Consider the following 22,649-nt stretch of genomic DNA (forward strand, 5'->3'; position numbering starts at 1 on the left):
AAGGTTGCAGCTACTTTCGACGCGACTAGCCGTACGACCGAGGCAACGACGAGCTGGTCCGCTAATTCCCGTGTAATCGCCTTCTGAATGCAACGCGGGCGAGATAAGCATCTCGATTGGATACGGGAACGCCCATCGATAATCGCATGCAAATCATTCTCAGTGCTTTCGCACGTGCCCGTGAAAAACGGTGTACGCGAGCCTGCCGGTTATATCGCGGCGATTTACGAGCCGTGGAGTCGAGTTTTCACGTGGTTGTTATTTAGATCGGGACACCGTTAACGAATCCAGAAAAATGGAAAGCGAGAAAACTCGGCGAGAGCGATATCGAAGTTCTTTTCCTCGAAGATCGACAGAAGAAGGAACGATAAAGATCTATCGCTGTATTAGCAGGTCGCAACTAGTGTCCAATTGATTTCAATTGTTAGTTGAAGGTTCCTTGACCCACCGAACTGAGAATAATATCTCAACTCTACCCAACAATACCTGTCCAACGAAATTTTAGAATTGGACGAAAGCCAGGGATCAACTTGAAAAACTAATTGTGACAGTGATAACAATAGTAATAATAATAATAATAAGTTCTATAACGATGGATATCGCGATACGGATCTAGACACAACGCAACGGTACTATCTTCGATCTGTCGCCCGATATCCGAGGCTTTCCTTCCAGACGAGGTTAATATAATTCAGCTCGCCTCCTCGCATTCGACAAATTTTCCAAAGTACCTATTGGTTGATGTAACAGCGATAAATCGCAGACGGCGACTTCATCGCGTCCGCGTCGGGATTCGTGCAGGTGTTGCGTGTTACACGGCGAGGGAACGACCACCGCGGATATACCATTTAGATTGTAAATGCAATCAACGAACGATATAACTCGACTCTCGTAGTTTACGAACTACGGGCTAATATGCCGGGACGAAGAACGCCGCCGGTAAATCCGCATGCCAGGCCGTGCGTGTAAAACGATCCGTGCCACGGCTCGTGCGGTTTGCGCTAACGAATAGATCCCGACTCGATCAAAATCCCTCGTGGAACGTCTTCATTCCCAGTCCTCGGTTGCTGGCGCCGAACCGAGGACTGCAGCGAACTGTAATGAAGTCCTCGAGGGTTTGCCAATTTATTTTGCCTGGGAAAAGGTAGTTAAAGATGAAAGGCTTTACGAACGAGGAACGAAGACTTAAACGGCACGCGAGATATTGGCTACTCACGATAAAAGTAGCCATAGTATAAATAACACGCTAGGTATGTAGATATGTATAACACGTAATACTTTGGAGGCAATAAATCCTCCGTATGAGTCTTGGACATTGCGGTAATAAAAGAGGGAGAATAAATAGTTTATATAATAATCAAAAGTTCATTTAATAGGATACTGACTGAAAATTCAATTTCAGTCTCGAGCATTGAAAGTTTGGTTTGCTACGAATCTCGAAAGTCTTGAAGATCTTGACAAATAAATATTTGATATCGGGATAGACGAGTATTCAATACATATTATCTCAAGCACAAGTGTCGTCGAAAATTATCGTCAAGAAAATCTGAGATTTGAGGTGATTACCAGTGATTTTCACGCTACAAAATACACACTCAAGTGTGTAAATGCTTTTAAAATATTAAATATGTACCTATCAAGACTCAATATGTACATTCAAGGCTCTAGTCTAAACGAAGACTCTCAAGAGTTTTGAAATCAAATCGATAAAGTATTCAAAGCGATTGAAATTTTTCACAATATTGAGAAACTTCAAATCGTTTCGAAGCTGAAATTTCAACGTGACGTTCTATTGCACCATTGGACATTCTATTATACTATTTTTACGTTCGGTTCTCTCGATGAATAAATGAATATTCTCCTCCTTCTTTCCCGTTCGATGGATTTGAAGAGATTAGATAAAAACGATTTTGAAACACGTACAAGACACCCACGATCGATCGTTCGAACTACCAACTGCGTGGGAGCAGTGACGAGGCAACTCATCTTTCAACGATCGTTGCGATGAACGCTGGAAATTAATTACCAGTCCGAAGAATTCGTATACTGTTTGCTTCCCGAGTAAACGGGAATTTGTTGAATCACGGAACACGAAGGAAAGTTGTTCACGACGCGGGTCCAGCCGGCCTTTGATAATATTGCTCGGAGCACGTGCATTAATTGCATTCCTAGCAAGAAGCTCGGTACTTCCGGTACTTTTGCGCTCGCGAATTCGCTCGTGGATAACGCGCGCCTTAGCACGAGATTTTAACGAAGAGAGAGAATTGTGAGATATCTAACGAAGAGCTTCACTACATTCCTTAAACGTTGACAATATAACCAGTCTAGTCGACCAGGCCCGATGAAAGAGAAGCATATACTCTTCGAGATCTTCGAAGAACATTTCTTATCACTCGTTTGTCTAACAATCATTTACAAGTTGCAAAGATTCTGCGAACCGCGCATTCATTATCAATGGCGCGACGCGAGGAACAGCCAGTGTTATCTCTATGCAACGATAAAACATCAATACGGTCCTTGCAAAAGTGTCAGATAAAATCCTCCGGCGAGAATCTGCAACGAAGATCTCGTGCTCAAAGATATCGAGTATCGCGAAAGGTACACAAACACTCGGGGCACAGAGGCGAAGACGTTTCTTTCAGGCAGTCTGCCAAAACATTCGTCAACCCACGCCGAGCCGAAGCTGTAGACGAGACCTACAAGTACGATGAAACCCTGTCCCCTTAGAACAGTGGTTTTGGCAGGCGTAAAAGTTTGGCAGCTAAGAAAATAAAATATATCCCGCAGACTTTCGGCTGTCGCGAAATTGAAGCTCGCGATGAGTATTCCCCCGGTGAGTGGAGGAAAGCGATATTTGCATGCGAAAACACAGGCTACGTACTACTCAAGAGGAAAGAAAAGAAAAATAAAACAAACACATCGCCTTTATCAAATCTCCGAGGAATATCGATCAAGCAGATCGATCGACCACCCACGAGATACTTTCGCGATGGAGGCGGCAGGTATCTCGAGAGTTTAATCGAGAGAGTTCTTCGATCGAGAAAGTCGAGAAGATCGAATGCGTCGAGTCTGAGACAGACCTGGGTGTTTTGAGAAATTTTCTAGCAACATTATTCTTAAATTACTTTTCAAGGTTATTTTTCAGAAATAATCTATTTGTAAAGTAACGAAATTATATTAATAAGTATTTCATATAAAAATTAAATTAATTTATTTCCAATAAATTATTTACTATTTGCCAGGATCTTTATTTGTTATTTGATTTTGATAGAAATAACTGGTATTTAAATATATATTATATATAATATATCTATATACAAGATATATATTTATAGATCCAATCGTTATATTTATTATTTACTGATACAAATTGAAACGGCTATCACTCGACTTTTTGATGACAATAGGAGAAATTTAAACCTATGCTCCACGACCATGTATCAATAAAACAAGTATCTGTTCAGTAGATGAGATTCTATTTGGAATCACTAAAATTTACTTGCAAATTATTATTCGAAATAAATTTCGCCCAGGTCTGGTCTGAAACGAGCCAAAGCTTTCGGTGGTTCACGTTCTGCCGGCGAAACGCGCTCGTAAAGCATTCACGCTGCGAGCGGTGGTAAAATCTTGGAACAGTTAGTCAGTAACAACGAGCAGTTACCACAGGCTCAATCAATTACCGAGTCTCGCAGTATAAGTTAGTACAACCCCTTGGGAACAGTTCGCCGAACGAGTGCATCGGAATACAATCGGACGTTTCGCAACGGTGCCGCGGCTCCGATGTCTCATTCGTGGCTCGCGATGAATCGCGAATCGAGTCACGGAACGGCGGGCCTTCGTATTCCGAAAATTGCTGGAAACACAGAGGGCGGTGCACGAAGTGGAAGACGCGGCCGACACGGTTCACCGATCCCGAGACTCGGGATGCACGTGATTTCGTGCCCGCTTCTGCCGTGTTTCATTCACGAGCTGGTGCCCCGAGCGAGATACGGTGAATATTAACGAGGCGGCCGGTCAGCTGCTCGATTCTAGCTGAAGGGAAATAACGCACGTACAAATTAAATTCCACGATACGTGTAACGTTTCTCTGGCAGAGAACAGAGAGGCCCTCGCACACTCCTTCCCTCCAATCTATTTGTCCTTGTCAAGATCATTCCGGCTGTCGTTCGTCGAGAGAATTCTACACCTTCGCCTCCTACGCTCGCGACAACGTTCGAATTTCTATCTCCGCGTGAAAACGCGTGTTCGAGGGAGGGAATTCGAGGAGAAAAGAATCGTGGAGGAATCTTCCTGAATGGCTCGCGTCTCCTCCCACGCGTTTATCTTCCTTCGACATCGCTTGTAATCTTCAAATTCACGCTCACACTCGTTTCATCACAGTAAAAAATCTAGATCTAGTTATTAAGCTTTTCCGCGATGTTTGCTGACCCTTTGCTGTTTGCAATTATTTTCGCACCAAGTTATTCGGCTAATAACTGTCTGTCTTCTACTGCACATTAAATAATCTTCGTTCACTACCCGTGAATGAGAATGAGATGAAAATGAAAATTGTGAAGTTCGAGCAACATAGCGTCGACTAGAGTTCTTGACTCGGAATGTTCGCGAAGGGGAACTCGTAATGGAGATATGCATACGTTCATAAGCAAAGAGGTCGCGCGGTACAAAAGGTCGAACATGAACTCGATCACCATCGGGGACGAGCTCGAGTCGACTTTGTACGTTGTATGGGCGTGCACATTCGGTATCTCGTCTCACCCCATGGGGACATTGTTCGCGGCTCCCTTTACGAAGGCAGCCGGCCCACTCCGGGCCGTGGCCGGAAGTGCATTATTCACGCTCGATTTTTCGTCGGCGGATCATGCAAAAAATATGCAAAAATTCAGGACGGATGTACGCGCCGCGAGAAAACGCTATGGGGGCCACCATGACTGTTGCCCAGGAGATAAAACGATGCAACAATGGCGTCGACCCAACGTCGTCGTCCCTCGATCTTGCGACGATCTTTTCGCCCTACGCAAATTTCGTAGAGAAACAACACGCCCGCGGGATAATTTCGTCGAGATTCGACGAAAGAATAAATCCATAATCCTATCGGTGGTTTCAACGTTGCTATCCCAGTTTCGAGCGGAACGAGACGCCTCGAGGGATAAGAGGCTAGGTACGCCACTGTGGCGTAAAATTTATGACCACGATCTCTCGGCCAGGCTATCCGTCAGGGCCGATCGCGAATCTCAATCCTGGCGCATCGTCTTGACAGAGTACGCAGCGCACGAGCGCAGTTCGTATTACAGAGATCCAGTAAGATCTTTGCGCTTTGTGAAACGGACAAGAGACCGACCGGAGGAGAATCGCGTTACTCCGCGGAGCAATTTGTCCACCGTGTTTCTTTATTATTCGATCCACGGAAACGTCCAGCGTTACCTTTACGTTCACCGGTTTATCGAAGACAATCGATCCACCGATTTCTCCGAACGCTCGTCCATTTCAGACATACTACTTTCCAAGTACATTAGCCACGAATAACATTAACATTCGATAAAATGAACCTCCTCGTATTTCCAGCCCGTATTAGCAACCCGTTGACTTTTATATATCCTCGATCCGAAGTATTTATTCGCCTCTCCGGTCGTTAAATCTCGCGGTTCTACATGCACGATTATAAAGTGCGTTTCATTCTCGTTACCAATCGGTGTCGGTGATATTTCTCTTTGCCCACGTAACAACGCGTAATAAAGACACGTCGAACGAACGATCGACGGGCTGGACGAGACTTGAGCAACACGATGTCACGAGCGACTCTGAAATTCCCAGCAATTAGCGATTGCGTAAGCGATCCGTCTGTCGTTGATTCTCCCTCGACCTTTGATCGCGGCGGCGCGTTGCACTGATTGACGTTGAGGCAAAACGTCGTGATCACCGCGCCTACCTGCGGAATCCTATCGATGAAACCACCAGAGACCAACTGTTGTCGCTACCCTTGGACAGCGAGTTCGAATAAACTTTTATTTGAACAAGAACGACAAATAAATGTTTAATTAAGATTAATCGTTATTCGGTTATTTATTACTCGAGTTTTATGGAAATTTATCCAGTTATGGATCCGTTTATCATTTCTTACTCGCATTCATATATCTGTGTTTCACTCTCGTAACTAAATAATTTCAGATGATCTCTACGAAAAGAGATTACTGTTGAAAGTAAATTTAAACAAATCGATCTTAATTAGTTCTTCTACACATAGTAGAATTTTATATGTATAGTGCATTTCATTTTTTCTTATTTCGACTGTAAACACGTTGCATAAAAAATATTATGAATAATACAAATAATACAAATAAAAATGTTTAAAGCGACTAGTGACTTTTATGTTTTGTACTTGGCTGCATTCTTTGGATAATACAATATACTCTTTTAACGTTAATTAATAACGTTAACGAATAACGTTAATTAATTTATTCGTTGTCCGCAAATAACAAACAGATTGAATTTATCTGTTATTTTGAACAATCTTTTACGCTGCCCTTGGACACGGGATCGCGGCATTTCGTTCCGCTAGCCTATTGTCATCGATCCCGGCCACGATCCTACGATCCACTTAACACGATCAATTACGCGCACGATTCGCGATCCTTGCCAACAATCATAAACGACGCTCGTCGATTAAAACCCGGCCACGTTGCGCTCCTTTCGGGCCAGGTGCGTTCTAAAACGCAGTCGTGCTAATCTGTATTCTCTTCTGTACTACGTTTCGTTTCCTCCGCGATTTACGAGCTTTCTATCCAGCATTCCCGATACCAGGATGAAGAGACGCTGGCCGGCTGATTGATATGCGCGAGTAGACTTATCAGCTGCTGGCGAATTCCGGTCGCGTCGCTCCAGGTAGCCGGTAATTAACGCTCTAAGCGAGACACCAACTTTTCCACGGTCCCGCTTTCAAAATGTTCTTTCTTTCGACACGCGTCTACTATGTATTTCATACGAATCCGCGTCCCGATTCCATGAAATCGTTCGAGGAACGAGCCTGGAAATCGTTGCTCGTAAAAATAGCAACCGAGGGTAATTAGTGTCGATTGGAAGAGTTGGCTACGTGTGGCCCCGCGATTACGGATAACCCCTTTCCGTTGGCTCAACCATCGGCAAACCGAGTGGACCCACTTTAGATCAGCCAGCCAGTCAGCCAGTTACTCAGCCGACTAAGATTAATTGAACTCAATTAAAATCGACGCGATACGACACCAAGCGCTCTTTGCGTTGGTTTTTCAAGCGGGCCGCGATTTTCTTCTCGAGTCGACTCTCGCGTTATTGGAGGACGCGGGATGATGATGATAATAATAATAACGATCCGTCGCCGGTTTTTCTTGCAGACGACGAACGTGGGCGGCAGCAGCGTGGTGGAAAAGCTGTCTTTCTACAACCACACGGAATGCGAGTGCCGAGAGAGGACGGAATACGACACGAGCAACGAGAAACCATCCGAGCAGAGAGTCTACAGGCATCATCAGCCCTCCCCGCAACCTCAAAACATGAGAAGGGCACAGCCGAGAAAGCCGTAAGTTCATGCCCTACGTCCTCGTACACCTGCATCGATCACCTTCCGATCGAAACGAATCGATACGAACGTCCTACTGCTCGTGCCTATGCTTTTCACTCCACCCTCTATTAAAAAACGCAGTTGTTATCCTACGAGTTTTTGTTTTTTACTTTTATTTGGTTCAATTATAATAGTTATAAATCTTAGTTTTAATCTTGATAAGGTCACCGCTATGTTTACGACCGCTAACATCGAAATCACCGTCTTTAAACCGTTCAAACCGAAACGTGCACGTGCTTTTAGACACGATATCATTCCCAAGGATAGAATCGATTCATATGCTTTTCTAGCTCTTTCTTCTCTATGAAACTCATACAGCGACGAATAAATACTTTCTCGCTTCAAACTGCTTAATTTTTCGGCTATTTTTTACAGTATTGCCAAATGAATTGTCATTTTTAATACTATTCATAAAATGACAAAAGAGCGGGCGAATGCCTGTGTTTTTAATAAGAGTTATACTACGTTACTCGAAAGAAACACTTTAAAACTTATTTGTACAGCTAATATATAGACTATCGAGTGAGATTACAAATCAATAATCTGTGATTTTTAATTGATCAGATGCCGGTGTCCTTCAGAATTCACACCGAGGATGACGTCCGAGGGCGTGTGCCAATGCACCTGTTTCGAGACTCATCAAAACTGCATCAAGATCAAACGAGGAAAAGGATATTTCTCTCTCGCTGATAGATTGTAAGTGATACTTTCAAATTACTTTTACAAGTCTTCGTAATTAAATTCCATAATATTATAAATATTATGTGCGCAAGCGTATCATCGAAAGTTGAGTCAACCATATTCAGATTTAATTCTGTTTATCATCCTAAGCTTTCGAAAAATGTAAATAAATTTTGAACTACTTAATGAAGTCTTTACTTTTGTAAAAGTTGCAGAATTTTCTTCCTTCTTCTCTCTGTGTTTGCATATTATATGCCTTCTGCTTTGTTTTTTTTCAATAACGTTCTCCAACTTTTTCCCATAGAATAAATAAATAAATATGTTACACAATCAGTTTTTGGGTCAAACGTTTAAAAGATTTTTCAGGAAAAACGAAAATGTACTTTCAAAAAATATACGACTGAAATTTCGCTCAGGGTGTAAACACTGGTTAATAATACACATAACTTTTTTTTATCCGACCTTTATCAGCGATCGTATCACGTCAATTTGCAGATGCATTCAAAACGAGGAGTGCGCGACGCCTACCTGCGAGTTCGGTGAATACATGAGGCGGCAAGGTAAATGTCCTCGGAAGAAAGACAAATTCGACGCGATCGCCAATTACCACACCAACTTGAACCATCGATACAGAAGCTAGACAGGCGAAAGGACAACGAGAGCAAGTGTCAGTGAAAAAAAAAATCCCCCGAAGAGGAGGAGAAGGAAGAACGAAGAGGCCGAGAGTGCGTGGAACACGCGCGACGTATGACGAATGGTGCCATTTTCTTTCCAAGTGCCTTTACGAAAGACTTGATATATGTATATGTATCCCGCGAAGCAGTTATATATAAATGTATTCTGCTACTTTCAACGTCCACCTATATTCTTTCCTTCTTTTTTTTTTTTTTTTTCTATTACCGTGAATCAACATGAACTCGATCGCAAATCGATGATTGCATATAGTGACAGTATAACGCCTTAACGAAACGCTCTTCGACTGGGTGATTCGAGTCACCTCGGAAAATTATATGTTTTGATATTAACTGCCTCTTCATCGATTCCTCGGACAGTCAAGTTACGACATTGGAGGAGGTGCTAGTGTATTTGTTTGCAATATATTGGAATCTTGATCTAGACGTTGTTCAAGAATCAAAAGAGACTGATTGCAATTAACGAATTTTGTCCAGCTGTCGCTGGAGTTTCGTAGATCTGAAAGAGATTACTCCCGATGAATGCCAATGGAGCTTGCGGTGTCAATTTAGAAATTGGTGATAAAAGACTCGATTGTCACAGGACCACGAGCCTAGTCTGAGATCCTGCTGCCCAGTACCAGACGATTCTCCTTAAGAGTTTGATAGATCAAGACAGTCGATCAACCATGCGGAGTCGATATACCAAAGCGAAGCGAAACGGAAAACGCGAGAAGTAACTGTGAAAAATGTGAATAACGTGAACCCGCCAGTGTACTCGTGCGTTCTTACGAGGACGTTTAAAAATCGTGCCATAACGTGGCATCCGTGCTCGATTGTGTTTATGCGCGTTTTGTAAAAGAGTAAATCGACACGAAGAAGCAAAGGAAACGAATAATAATACGAACACAGAACGAATATCTCTCCGCTAACCTGTACAAACGGCGGAGCTTCGAAGTATACGAGAAAATGAAGTACGACTGGTTTGACGTATTGTTCGAGCCATGAATATTTCCCTAAACGTGTTTTGTACGCTTTTATATACTTTATTATAGTGTGTATGTACGTAGTAGCCGACTTGATCGTGAAATGAATTGACCGCTGATTCAGCATTCATGAGCTGATGAAGACATCGTGTACACTCGGGAATAGATTGCAATTTCACTTGCACCAATTTTCACTCCCGGAATTTTTACGCGCGTTCATCTCAACCGACGATTTTAAATTGTCATTAGCATCGGTATTCACACAGATGGCATTCAGGTGACGTTCAGATCTCCCGCGCAATTGGCGATTCAATTTTTCAAGCTTCGTCTATAGTCGAATGTACACGATTAAAATTAAGGGCGGCGGTTTTTTTTTTTTTGTGCCGAATATTTTATCATTAATTGCGAGAATGTACAGAACGCCGTTCGATATTTAGCTTACTATTGTACTCGCTACCAATTCTAGAAGATGCATATAAACGTAGGCAATAAATCAAACAGCACAGTTGTAAAGAAATCCACGAGCATTGTTTCAATAAAATCGCAATTTACCTTCAAACTGAATTTCATGGAGCTTCACGTTATTCGAATGTCTACCTTCGAACTGAATTTCATGGAGCTTCACGTTATTCGAACAATTTCTTCTATGCAAGCTGATTCTTAAATACGTGCCCATACTTTGGGCGATGAATTTGCACGATGAAATAAGTAAAAACATTTATGAATCTAAGTCTTACGTACGTAAGAGTTATTGATGATTGGGTCCATCGTGTCCCTTAGTAAATTAAACAAAGCTTGATTCTTCAAATTTTTATTTTTGATGTAATTTAGAATTTATCGTGTATTGAATAGATTTGATGTAATTTAAAATCTACTGTGTGTTGAAATGGATACGATATACAAGAAAGGATTCAGAATGAATTTAAGACTATTCGAGAAATACTTTGTATTTCCGAGCGAACGTAGATGCTAAGACATGCAGTATTGTGATTTTTTTTTCAATTATCTATAACTCAAACATATAAGACACGATTGTTTAAAGATTCATACGACAGTTTTAATGTATTTTAATGTCCAGATTTGTCACTCGAAATATTCATTTAAGAATCACCCTGTATATTTTTCTATATATCCTCATAATAATTCTTATCTATCGATATTAATATCCATCTTTATCAGTAACAATACTTTCACTCGAACACTTCAATCGCAAAACAACCAAATTACATTTTATGTACAAAAAGCGTGTCAAACTGCTAGAAGACACACTATCACCATCTGGTAGCTATATTAATAAACACTGCCTCTCTCACTAGATACATCATTAATATTCTAAAATATTGTAAGAAACTGTTATATTTAATATTACTCTATTTGCACTTCATTTTTTTATATTAATAAATCTTGCTTATTCTACTAATACGAAATTCGAATATTTATAAAATTCTACTTTATTGAAAAATTTAGAATAGAAGTAATAAAAGAAAATGATAAAAAAATAACTCTGATAACGAACAATCCTTACTAATGACTCCAATAACAATATATTGGATACTAACTCATATTTCAAAAATAAGCTAATATCCTACAAAGTATAATACTATCGATTTAATTATTTTGTAAAAAAGTGTTTGAAATTTGTAATATTTAAATATTTAATTGTTGCAATACCTTTCTCACTTCATTTTATATATGAAACACAAAATCTTACACTTTTTTTATATTGGGAATATATTAAATTTATAAAATTTACCGAAGTTATAGCTAATAAAAAATATATATTTCTTAACAATATTTTAGTAATAATGGTAATAAACGCAGTGGTAAGGAGTGCTGAAAAAGAAAAGTTAATACAGTAACCAGAAAGGCCACTGAAAAAGAAATCGCGATACAGTAGCCAGCTACTAAAGAAAAGCTACTAAAAGAACATTTCCTACTCAATACAATAACCAGAAAGGCTATTGTCAAATCTACATTCGATATAAATCCGGACAACAAACTGTATCTTGTTTTGCAATACTAATTCACTAGCATTGTGAAACAGGAAATTTTTAAAGTCAAACGCGAGGAGTGCTTCGTCATATTTAAAATTCCCGAAAGTAAGTACGCAATGCTATTAATCTATCATATTTAGAAATACGCAACACTAATTGCGACGCGTCCTAACCACCTAACCATGCTGAAGATCTGCTGATGAACGACCACCTTTGTACAGCTCTTATAGCTGCATCAAGTGATCCAGGAACAGGAATAACTTTCCACGAATCCAGTGGAAAAATTTAGGCATTTCATAAACGCAACGCTACTTCAAAACAAAAACGCGTTTATTCATTATCGCAACACTAATAATTAAAGAAAAACTAATTGGAAATCGCGAAGGAACAATATCGCAACACTAAGAGTAAAAATAATTGAAATCGCGATGAAATAATGTCGCAACACCAACTCTAAAACCAAATTCAATGAAAATTATTATCAACATAAAATATATAAAAGCTATTATAAGAAAAAATTAACTAAAGTATTTTGAATATCAGAAAAACAATGAAAAACAATCGCGGTATCATAATTCGCAACTCTAAAGCAAACGCGATTATCATTTCTTTGCAACTCTAATTTAAACCGTAATCAATTTTTCGCAACACTAATAAATAGACTCGAAACTATTTCGCAACTCTAATTCAACCCGTAATCAGTCTTTCGCGACACTAGAAACATCGCGATTTGCCCAAAATGACGATGAACGATGATGAAGAAGAAAAAAAAATACAACTACAAATACTAAAAGAGCATAGTGACAAAGTAGTAACGAGAATGACCTCCCATTTTATGAAATCATTTAAATGATCCAGAGAATGAGAAACCATTTGTTGTGACCCTCTTCGTGGCAATTTGCCGGGCCTCTTCGGCTTCTAGCCCCTTCTTTTTTCGAGCGCAATGCCCGTTGAAACTTACATTTAGCTCGAGTCTTTCTAATCGCAAACCAAAAAATAACTTATAAAGGTGAACTAAAAAGATAAATCGCGGCAGCTAATTGAATTACACATGGACGATCAACGATCATGGTGATCGTTGTCCGTTCGCACGTGCGTGCTCGAGCAATGCCTATATAAACGTTCGTTTCGGGACCTACTCGCGACCTAACCACGACCGCGACCGCGATACTAAATTCGAAAAATCGAAGAGTAAAACCAGAAACAAATGGCATGCTCAATTTGTACCAATTTCACTGTCGATTTTTCAAATTAGNAGGTTGGACACGCGAAAAAGGGACACGCGACCAGAGACTGTGCCAACCTGCCCGGCCCTACCTACTTATAATTAAACACAGGCATGCCAGAAAGTAAGCTACCTATCCTAATCAGTCGACCTATATTTAAAAAATGGCAAAACAGGCACACCAACACATTCACTCCACGGTTCTCACACATACCACTCAGGCGCAGGCCTAAACTAGAGAGGACGTCCCGGGACACCTCCGACACCCGAGCTTAACACACAACTTTCACACTCTAATTTACGTACCATTTTCCTGAAATCGACTGACAATAGCTAGCGACCATTGCGTAAAACGTGATTTGTTTATATTTGTTTATGTTTACAACTGTATGTGAGATATTAATGACTGAGAAAAAATATATATAACTTCTACAGAAATTAAAAGTGTAAGTTGATTTGGAATCATTATTATAATTGATAGTATAATTAATAATATATAATTATATAATTACAGTGTATTTAATAGATATTATAATAAATTCGTATTTCAAATTCAAATGCATAAATATTTCAACTTATAATGAATGGAACAAACGATAAATAGAAACGACGCAATTCCACATCCTAACCACACATACATGCGGAAAATACGTCGCGCACGATACGCTAACGCATTGTCAGTCGCTGAAAAATGTTTTATAAAATTACAAACTATGGTCATCGTGCCCAATGTCTTTCACCCACTCAAGTAGCACCTGGGCACGTGAATGAGATCCTGACAATGAACACGGAAGGGATTAAACCTGAAAATCCTAAACTAAAAAAATTATTATTTATTAAATTAGTTTATGTAATTTGTATCCAACGGATATAGTATCTAACGGTATCTATTGCATTGCTTTATTTCAAACTCTACTCTTATAATGACTCTACTCTTTCAGAAATTATTGAAATTGTAAGAGAATAAAAACAAAGAATAAGAATTGAATTTATTAAAAAAGATAGTATGAAAAAAATTGACTCAAACAATTAAAATCAAACAATTAAATAATCTCAGAAGACTTTTTTATCAAAGCACATTTTCGAAAATGTGAAAGCAGTGTTCAAACTTGTTGCTTTGATTCAAAAATCTGCCTGTATCGCGAAGTATCTTCTTGCACATAAAATTTCATACATTTTCGGAAAAAATTCTAATTTACTATATTTCAAATTCTACTAAAGTTCATTATTATAAAACTCAGTTAATTAAATCATTCAATACTCTTATAAAACGGAAGATGAAATTACAAATAATTAATTGTTGTAATAATTATTAATTGAAAGCAAAAATATATCACCAGTATCAATAAGTAATAACTGCATCTTTCATAGCAACGAAGTCGGAAGGTATCCGTCTTCTCTACTATGAAATGCTTAAAAGAAATCGTTTTAATAATAATTATTTATAATTTATCTATTCATATGGATATTTTACCTTTGCAAACATTGATACTGAATATATTTTGATTTTATAAATAATTCCTATAACTGTATATATTTAAATTAAACTAATTATTAAAATCGCGATGTGCAAGAAGCCCTATCCTGATCTAATACATAAGAAACCTGAAAAAAATGTTACTACTCACGGATATAAAAAATATCCGTGGTCACTGTGCTCATTAAAAATTCTACGTATACAACCAATCACCCGTGCCGATTCGGACCTTTCATCCTACGACATGGTTGAGTGACCGGAGGAACATAAATGCATGCGACTCACAGAATAGATGTGAAGAACGTTATTACAGATGCTCCACTGGAGCAGGGAAAATTGAAGGCCCTCATCAAGCAGATATTACTGAGAATCCCATAGTGGAAGTGAACGCCGTGAAAAATTTCTTAAAAACATAAAGACACAGTGTTATTTGTGAAAATTCGAATTTTAATAATGATAAAAAATTGGGATTCTAATAATTTGAAACGTTTTTATTTTGAAGTTATAAATTTACATTAGACTTCAATGGAATGAGAACTATAGAAAATAAAATTAATTCAAGTATAGTGTGCTAAAGTACTTACATTCTTAACTTTTGAAGCATCGTAAGATTCTTAGAAGATAAGGGGAATTGAAGATTGTAGAGAATCTGTAACAAAACATAAAATATTAGAATTTATATTTAAAAGCAAAGCAGAATTTTAAGTTCTTAAAAGATAATGACAGATTCTTACATTCTTGGCTCTGGAGCCACCGTTAGATTTTCCCCAAAATATATCAAAAAGTTGATATTGTGAAGCGTCTGTAACAAAACGTCAAACATTATACTTTGTCGTTAAATTTGAAATTCGAAAAATTGAATAAATTGAAGTACAATGTATAAAATTACTTACAATCTTGATCTCCTGGAGAGGCCTTATCCTCTTGAACACTGACTCTAATATACCGAAAACGGATGTTAAATACGAAAAAATATAAAAAAAGGAAAATAAAAGACTATCAGCGCAACAATCAGCGGACTCACTGACTCTAACTTCGCAAATTATAATTTAAATGAATTAATAATCTAATTTAATTTAATGAGAGCCATTATGTTCAGAAAAATATTAAAATATTATGCAACAAACACTGACTCTACCGACCGCATTGCGCGCGGTTACAAAACTTTTCTGAAAATAAAGTTGACAAAGGGGAAGGGCAAAGAGTACGTTTATTACATAGAAAATATTGCTATTTTTCTAAAAAAATCTTGAACATGCATTAAAGATATTAATTGAAAATTATAAAATATTTCTCAATATTTGTAGAAATTATATTCTGAATGTTCGTTTATTATTAAAGTGAAATATGCACATTAGTAATATATAATGTCGTCATAAATATTCAAAAATGTTTGCACAATCAAAATTTTATGGCTAAAAAATCATACACGTGTAAAATCTTGCTCTGAATCATTTAATTGCATGTCAGCGTTTGGAAAAAATATATTGTAGCACAGTACAATATAGTAAAGTACGAAAACTTCGAATTTAATAATCTAATACAAGATCCTAATATATATCGATTTGAAAGTATATACCATTAAGTTACTACAATCTCCATATTCAAAATAAAGTATTAATTGATTTAATCTTTTTCATTTTCATCCTTGTATCCCATATAATTACGAAATTACGTATTATGAAATATATTTCATATATATGTAGCACATGTTATCTAGAATAAATAAAATGTTACCAGCTTTCCGTGAAAGTTCATTAGAATGTTCATTGATGATCGTAGCGTCTATGCATTCTATTCTGTTTTTGCAACCAAGGAGTAACCTGTACAAAAAGAAACAAAAAGTTAGAACAGATATGTCAAATCGAGACAAATATGTAAAACTGAAACGATAATCAACTTCAAATTCTATTAAAAAGTACTAGTAACTAGTTAGAGTGAAATCGATAGTCGAAGAAAACTCAGCAAGAAAGGTTCAAAATCTTACTTGATTTCGTTATCTTGATGCTCAATGAATCGTTAAGCACGCACGTATTAATTAAATAATTCTATTAATGAGGTGTAAATGGAAGTAAAAGAGTGTTGAAGAAGCGATCAATAGATTAGAATTAAAAAGTTACGAACCCAGTGCGATGTGACACGTGTTACTGTCTCAAAATTCGGTAGCTGAATGACTTGTCTCGACTTGTGTCGACAAAGTGGTAACAAAAAGTTGAAAGGGAGTCACGCGAATAAACAAGTGCAACATTAAGAGCTTTATACACACACGTAAGCGTTATGTTTATGTTGTTTTGAACGCGGATTTCGAGCTCCAAGGCCTTCTACACCTTGTTTTGTGAAAAATGAAAACTTCTACTATATTATGCAGTAAAATTATTATTTTAACTATTAAATACGTACATTTTTAATAAATTATTGTCGACTTTAATATAAGAATTGTTAAGAATTACGCAGTATGAAGTTAAAGAATCAACAAATAAGTAGAAAATATTATGATAGAAGTGTATATATGCATATAATAAAATACGTGTGTGTATGTATATATATATGTAACAATGAGTTACTCAATTATAAGGTTACAATATTTGTACTGGTTAGAATTGAAATAAAATTTGGTACAAAATTATAAATAACTTTTAGCATAATATATTCTACTTAAACGTTTCTATGCTATTATTTCATTAATTGTTGAGAATTATATGTAATGATTATTTGGTTAAATCTTACCTTAAATTCGAGCTAAAAATGCGCCTTGTATCTTAAAAATACAAACATAAATCTAACAACTATTGATAAATTTTTACCTGAGAACTTCTGGACCATACTTCTTTCTAGATGAATTTTCTGAATAACAGTTTCTTCCTTACAGACGAGGAGTGCTTTCTTCCGCCATGATTCCCGTTTAAAAATCGATCATGAGAAATGTCGATTATTTCGAGAATCGTAGGAAGTATATTACGTATTTCTCCGTTGGGGCGTTGTAATCGCTCATTTTGCACGAAATGACGACTTGGAATAAAAGATAAAAAAACTGGTCAATCAAATACACAAAATTGATGATATATTCTTAAAAAAGAACGAAAATATTCATACACCTGATAAAAAATTGTCGATACTTTAAACTGAGACATGAGAAATTTTATCATATTATATAGTAAAATTATTATTTATTATTATTTATATACAATTGAAATAAAATTTGGTACAAAATTATAAATAACTTTTAGCATAATATATTCTATTTCAACGTTTTTATGCTATTACTTCATTAATTGTTGAGAATTATATGTAATGATTATTTGGTTAAATCTTACCTTGAATTCGAGCTACAAATGCGTCTTATATTCTAATAATACAAAACACAAACATAAATCTAACAACTATTGATAAATTTTTACCTGAGAACTTCTGGACAATACTTTTTTCTGGATGAATTTTCTGAATAACACTTTCTTCTTTACAGACGAGGAATGCTTTCTTCCGCCATGATTCCCGTTTAAAAATCGATCGTGAGAAATATCGATTCTTTCGAGAATCGTAGGAAGTACATTACGTATTTCTCCGTTGGGGCGCTGTAATCGCTCATTTTGCACGAAATGACGACTTGGAATAAAAAATAAAAAAACTGGTCAATCAAATACACAAAATTGATGACACATTCTTAAAAAAGAACGAAAATATTCAGACACCTGATAAAAAATTGTCGATACTCTAAACTGAGACATGAGAAATTTTATTATGTTATATAGTAAAATTATTATTTATTATTATTTATGTAGAATTGAAATAAGATTTTGGTATAAAATTATAAATAACTTTTAGCATAATATAGTCTATTTAAACATTTCTATGCTATTATTTCATTAATTGTTGAAAATTATAAGTAATAATTACTTGGTTAAATCTTACCTTGAGTTTGAAACAAAAATGCACCTTTTATCTTAAAAATACAAAACATAAACATAAATCTAACAACTATTGATAAATTTTGACCTAAGAACTTCTAGATACCTTTTTTCTGAATAACACTTTCTTCTTTACAGACGAGGAATGCTTTCTTCCGCCATGATTTCCGTTTAAAAATCGATCGTGAAAAATATCGATTATTTCGAGAATCATAGGAAGTACGTTACGTATTTTGCCGTTGGCGCTGTAATCATTATCTAATTTAAACCTAATACGCACGTATTTCGCACAAAATGTTAACTTGAAATAAAAAATAAAAAAATCTAATCTAAATCAAATACATAAAATTCATGAGAAATTCTTAAGAAAGAAGTCTATGGCAAAGTCTATTCATAATGACTATATATACTATTTTGTCTATGACTATAACAAGTCACAGAGGGCGTAAGAAGGATTTCTCGATATTTTAGAACACGAAACCCAAAATCCCATTTGATGCCACATCTATATTATCTTTAGTCAGTGACTTTACTGATTTACGTATTATCGTTATTAGTAGTGATAATATAATGTTTTTGTGTAATTCATGAAGAGAGATAGAGACAAAAAGAGGAAGAATCTGAAGAAATGTCAAAATTAAAGTTTCAAGGTTAATTAAAGTTTAAATCAAATATGAAACTTGTTATTTATACGACTAAATCTATGTTCTTTCTGTCAACGATATTTAGTTTTATGTATCATGTGTGATATAAATGAAACTGCAGTCTCCGATTATTTTCATATAAAATAAACATAGTGTACAAAAACTTTCCTCGGTTTTATTGAATTTTGTTATTTATAATTTGAACTAGGTACAGAAAGTTAGTTTTTGGAAAATTGTAAATTATGGAAACCGCCCAGACGTTATACCTTAACCTCTTTGGTGAGGACAAGATTCATGTTTTAAAAGAAGTAAGTATTACAATATTATGATTACCATTTGTTTTCATATCTAAGAAAGTAATAATTAGATTATCGAAAAATTAAACTGTACAATTTAGTTGTTGCACGCTTGCGTGGATGAAATATGTGGGAGACCAGGTCCAACTTATCATAAATTTGTAAATAGTATGGATTGGAGTAAAGAAGAATACGAAGAAACGTACAAATTAATATCTACACTTTTAAGACATCCAGCTTCGTTGTATTTGACGGAAGAAAAGGTTCGACTAATATTACCATAAAACAAATAAAACTGTTTTCACATCGGTATATAAAATTCTTCCTAGATGCCACAAGAGTACCACGAATTGCCAGAGCAGATTCAACAGAATATATTATCATGTTTAAAAGTAAGAAGAGAACAGTTAACAGATGCTCTGCTGATAGAATGTTCCAAAGAGAAACACGAGACTGTAATTGACTTTGACTGGAGATTGAAGGTATGAAAGAAATTCGTACAAAGACGCATTGCTATATGTTGCACTACTATATGTTGCAGCTTGTAATGGGCTCTAGCAAACTAGCTTCTTTAAGAGAGCCTCTTCTACAGTTAGATCTCATTCTTGAAAATAAAAATTCAAAACGTATTTTAGATTTTGAATTGAACAAAGATGAATTGGATACCTTTATAAACACTATGGAAGGTATAGTACTTGAATGTAAACAAAACAATTAATAATAAAAAGATTTTTTATGCTCAACCTATGATTGTAGTAAATTGTCCGAGATGAAATAAGAACACGAGTTTTTTTTTACACTTGTTTCACAGTTTATTATAGGTTATAGATAAATGTAGAATAGTTTAATTACTATTATAACTGCTCATCGAAGATACTGAAGACTGTTGGTCTGTGTCCGAGGCATCATCGACTCAAAAATCTCATTTACAATTTTGTAGTTCCGGCGCGCAAAATAAATAAACGAGGAGGCTTGTGTCGATGGCGCCTCAGCGTTAACGGTTGATAGTTTCTGAGTGCACAGATCAGTCGGGTTTAAGAATCTTTTTTTTTCTTTTTTTCACTTTTTTTTAAATAAAAAGTTCACTCTCGTCGCCAAAACTTGCTTCGAAAAAACGTGAATTTCGTTGTAAAGATCATTACGGACAATATATTTAATGAAAGGTTTACTATACAACTTTTAATTTTACCTCTTTCTCCTTATTCAATAATATATCGTTTAAAAATCAATGCCGGTCGCGGGCACAGTGAACGCTCGCTCCATTAACACTTACATGTTATTCTGAGATTTTGGAGCATTTACATATATGCGCTTTTCGTTTAACTTTACGATCTACGCTACGATCTTAATAAAAAAAGCTTTCGTAGGTAATTATTTATTCCTGGAGATCCGTGGAAACGAATCCGTTCTGGATGGTAATTGTGCATGTTTCGTAATTGTAATTAGGCGATATTTTAATGATTATTATAAAATTACGAATAGGCTTCCTCGTAAGTATTCTCATATGGAGAAGTAGCATTTCGAAGGACAAACGCCGAATTTACACAAACGCTTTCTCTATGTCTAGATTATATATCACTTACACTGTTTCGACATACTGTATGTTTCCCTTATCTCGTGTGTTGTATGATACGTATGTACGCATTCGCGTGTAATGTCCTTGCATGTGTAGTTATGTCGTGTGCTCGCGCGTACCAAAGTCATACGTTGAAGTGTGCAGTTCCTCGTTACAACATAAAACCTCTCGATTGTACAATTATAAAGAAAAACAAGGACCGCGAAAGAAATACGAGCAAAATAATCTACTGTCCTTGAAATCGCGATGCGAGTGTTTCATAACTCGTGCGCGCTTTGACATTATCTTTTAATAATTTTTTTTTTTTAATCGCTCTTCCATTCTATCGCTCTTGCTTTCCTGTTCATATTCTGGCGAAGAGACACATTCCAATTATTCTTTACTATTTTCCTTGTTCCTTTTTTTGACGCTCGATATTCGCTTTCGCTTTCTCTCTCTCTCTCTCTCTCATTCTTCTTTCGAACTCCATCCTATCATGCTTTCTCACACATACCAGCACACACACCTTGTTCTGTCAGTCTCTGATCTTACCCTTTTTTTTACATTTTTTTATTTTTTTTTTTAATTTTTTTTTTTTATTTTTTTTGTTACAGTTTTCTTGTTCTTTATACTCTCTCGATATAGCAATATGTAGTTACGAGAGGGGGCGCCTCGATGAGTATTTTCTTTTTCTGGAATAGGCGACAAATGAAGTTTCCTTCTTCACCACTATTTACTTTATTTTAATGTTCGTACGTATCGTCTGTCCGTCGCACGATGGTCGCATGATACGATTTACACATAGCAATAATGACAATTTCCCAATTTTTTTTTTTTTTTTTTACAGCAGGGCCAAGTTGTCACGACGTTACAAATAAACACGGGGCCCTCGGTTGAAAATATTTTATTCATATCGAAAAAGAACAGTAAAAATCATCTGCATCGGGATACCATTTGCTAATCGGCACTACATGTTTTCGGAATCAATCATATTTTATCCTATCTGGCTCGTCCTCGTAACTTCGTTCTCTTCGATGATACGGTCATTCACATTACATGAATGCTCTCTTTCGCCCTGCCGTCAAATGCCATCTAATAATTATCAATAGGCCTACTATAAAGTCTATATGCTCTCGCGATGTCGCGGTCACATCGTTCCATATTTTTGTTTGCTCGTAACGAAAGAACATTATTTTCTGTTTAGTTGCAGGAATGGTCCAAATATACATATCTATATAATATACTTTTTTGGTTTTAACGAGAGAAAAGAACTTTCTTCTTCCCAAAATACAATTCGGTTAGTGATGCTTATTCGTTTATGTTGTTTTGGTAATGTGCTTCCGCGATAATTTCCTGTGAACAGCAAAAACAAATTACAGCATTCGATAGAGACACGTATGTGTACACGTACACAAGTATACGATAAAAATATTTCCCAAGAAATAACTTACGTTCGTATTACATTCGATGGTTGCCGCCGCAACAGCCTTATCGCTTATGTCAATCTCTTCGATAGCCTTTAACAAAAAGAAGAAGCCGGGATAATTATTAATAGCCGTGTTATTGAACCTACGTAGCGATTACACGAGCGAAGAATTATGCTATATTAAGATACTAATCAGAT

The 22,649-nt window shown here is 36.5% G+C and overlaps 3 protein-coding genes across 10 annotated transcripts in view; 2 read left to right on the forward strand and 1 right to left on the reverse strand.

Moving 5' to 3' along the window:
• Window positions 1–10,490, forward strand: part of LOC122529776 — an 87,160-nt gene extending 76,670 nt beyond the window's left edge. Inside the window, exons 4-6 of the mRNA XM_043656207.1 lie at window positions 7,365–7,549; window positions 8,156–8,287; window positions 8,768–10,490. Of these exons, the coding sequence (XP_043512142.1) occupies window positions 7,365–7,549; window positions 8,156–8,287; window positions 8,768–8,912 (462 nt within the window). The 3' untranslated portion in view covers window positions 8,913–10,490. The remainder of the gene's footprint in view (window positions 1–7,364; window positions 7,550–8,155; window positions 8,288–8,767) is intronic.
• Window positions 10,491–19,043: 8,553 nt separating this feature from the next.
• LOC122529783 (COMM domain-containing protein 8-like) lies at window positions 19,044–21,896 on the forward strand. Of its 2 annotated transcripts, XM_043656223.1 has the most exons (5): window positions 19,044–19,180; window positions 19,383–19,482; window positions 19,572–19,733; window positions 19,800–19,952; window positions 20,012–21,896. In XM_043656223.1, exons 2-5 carry the CDS (start codon window positions 19,417–19,419, stop codon window positions 20,186–20,188), a joined length of 558 nt encoding a protein of 185 aa, XP_043512158.1. In that variant the 5' UTR covers window positions 19,044–19,180; window positions 19,383–19,416; the 3' UTR covers window positions 20,189–21,896. The 2 variants fall into 2 exon arrangements, with proteins under 2 accessions (XP_043512158.1, XP_043512157.1); XM_043656222.1 differs by having other exon boundaries at window positions 19,044–19,482.
• The window catches only part of LOC122529781 (A-kinase anchor protein 200-like), a 49,403-nt gene continuing 48,472 nt past the window's right edge, over window positions 21,719–22,649 (reverse strand). For all 7 annotated transcript variants that reach the window (XM_043656216.1, XM_043656217.1, XM_043656218.1 and 4 more), the window contains 2 exons: window positions 22,477–22,542; window positions 21,719–22,378 (listed from right to left, as the gene is read on the reverse strand). In XM_043656216.1, coding sequence (XP_043512151.1) covers window positions 22,334–22,378; window positions 22,477–22,542 — 111 coding nt within the window. In that variant the 3' untranslated portion in view covers window positions 21,719–22,333. The remainder of the gene's footprint in view (window positions 22,379–22,476; window positions 22,543–22,649) is intronic.

The sequence above is a fragment of the Frieseomelitta varia genome, unplaced genomic scaffold (assembly GCF_011392965.1).
Source record: "Frieseomelitta varia isolate USP_RPSP 00005682 unplaced genomic scaffold, Fvar_1.2 scaffold_308, whole genome shotgun sequence".
Classification (NCBI taxonomy): Eukaryota; Metazoa; Arthropoda; class Insecta; order Hymenoptera; family Apidae; genus Frieseomelitta; species Frieseomelitta varia.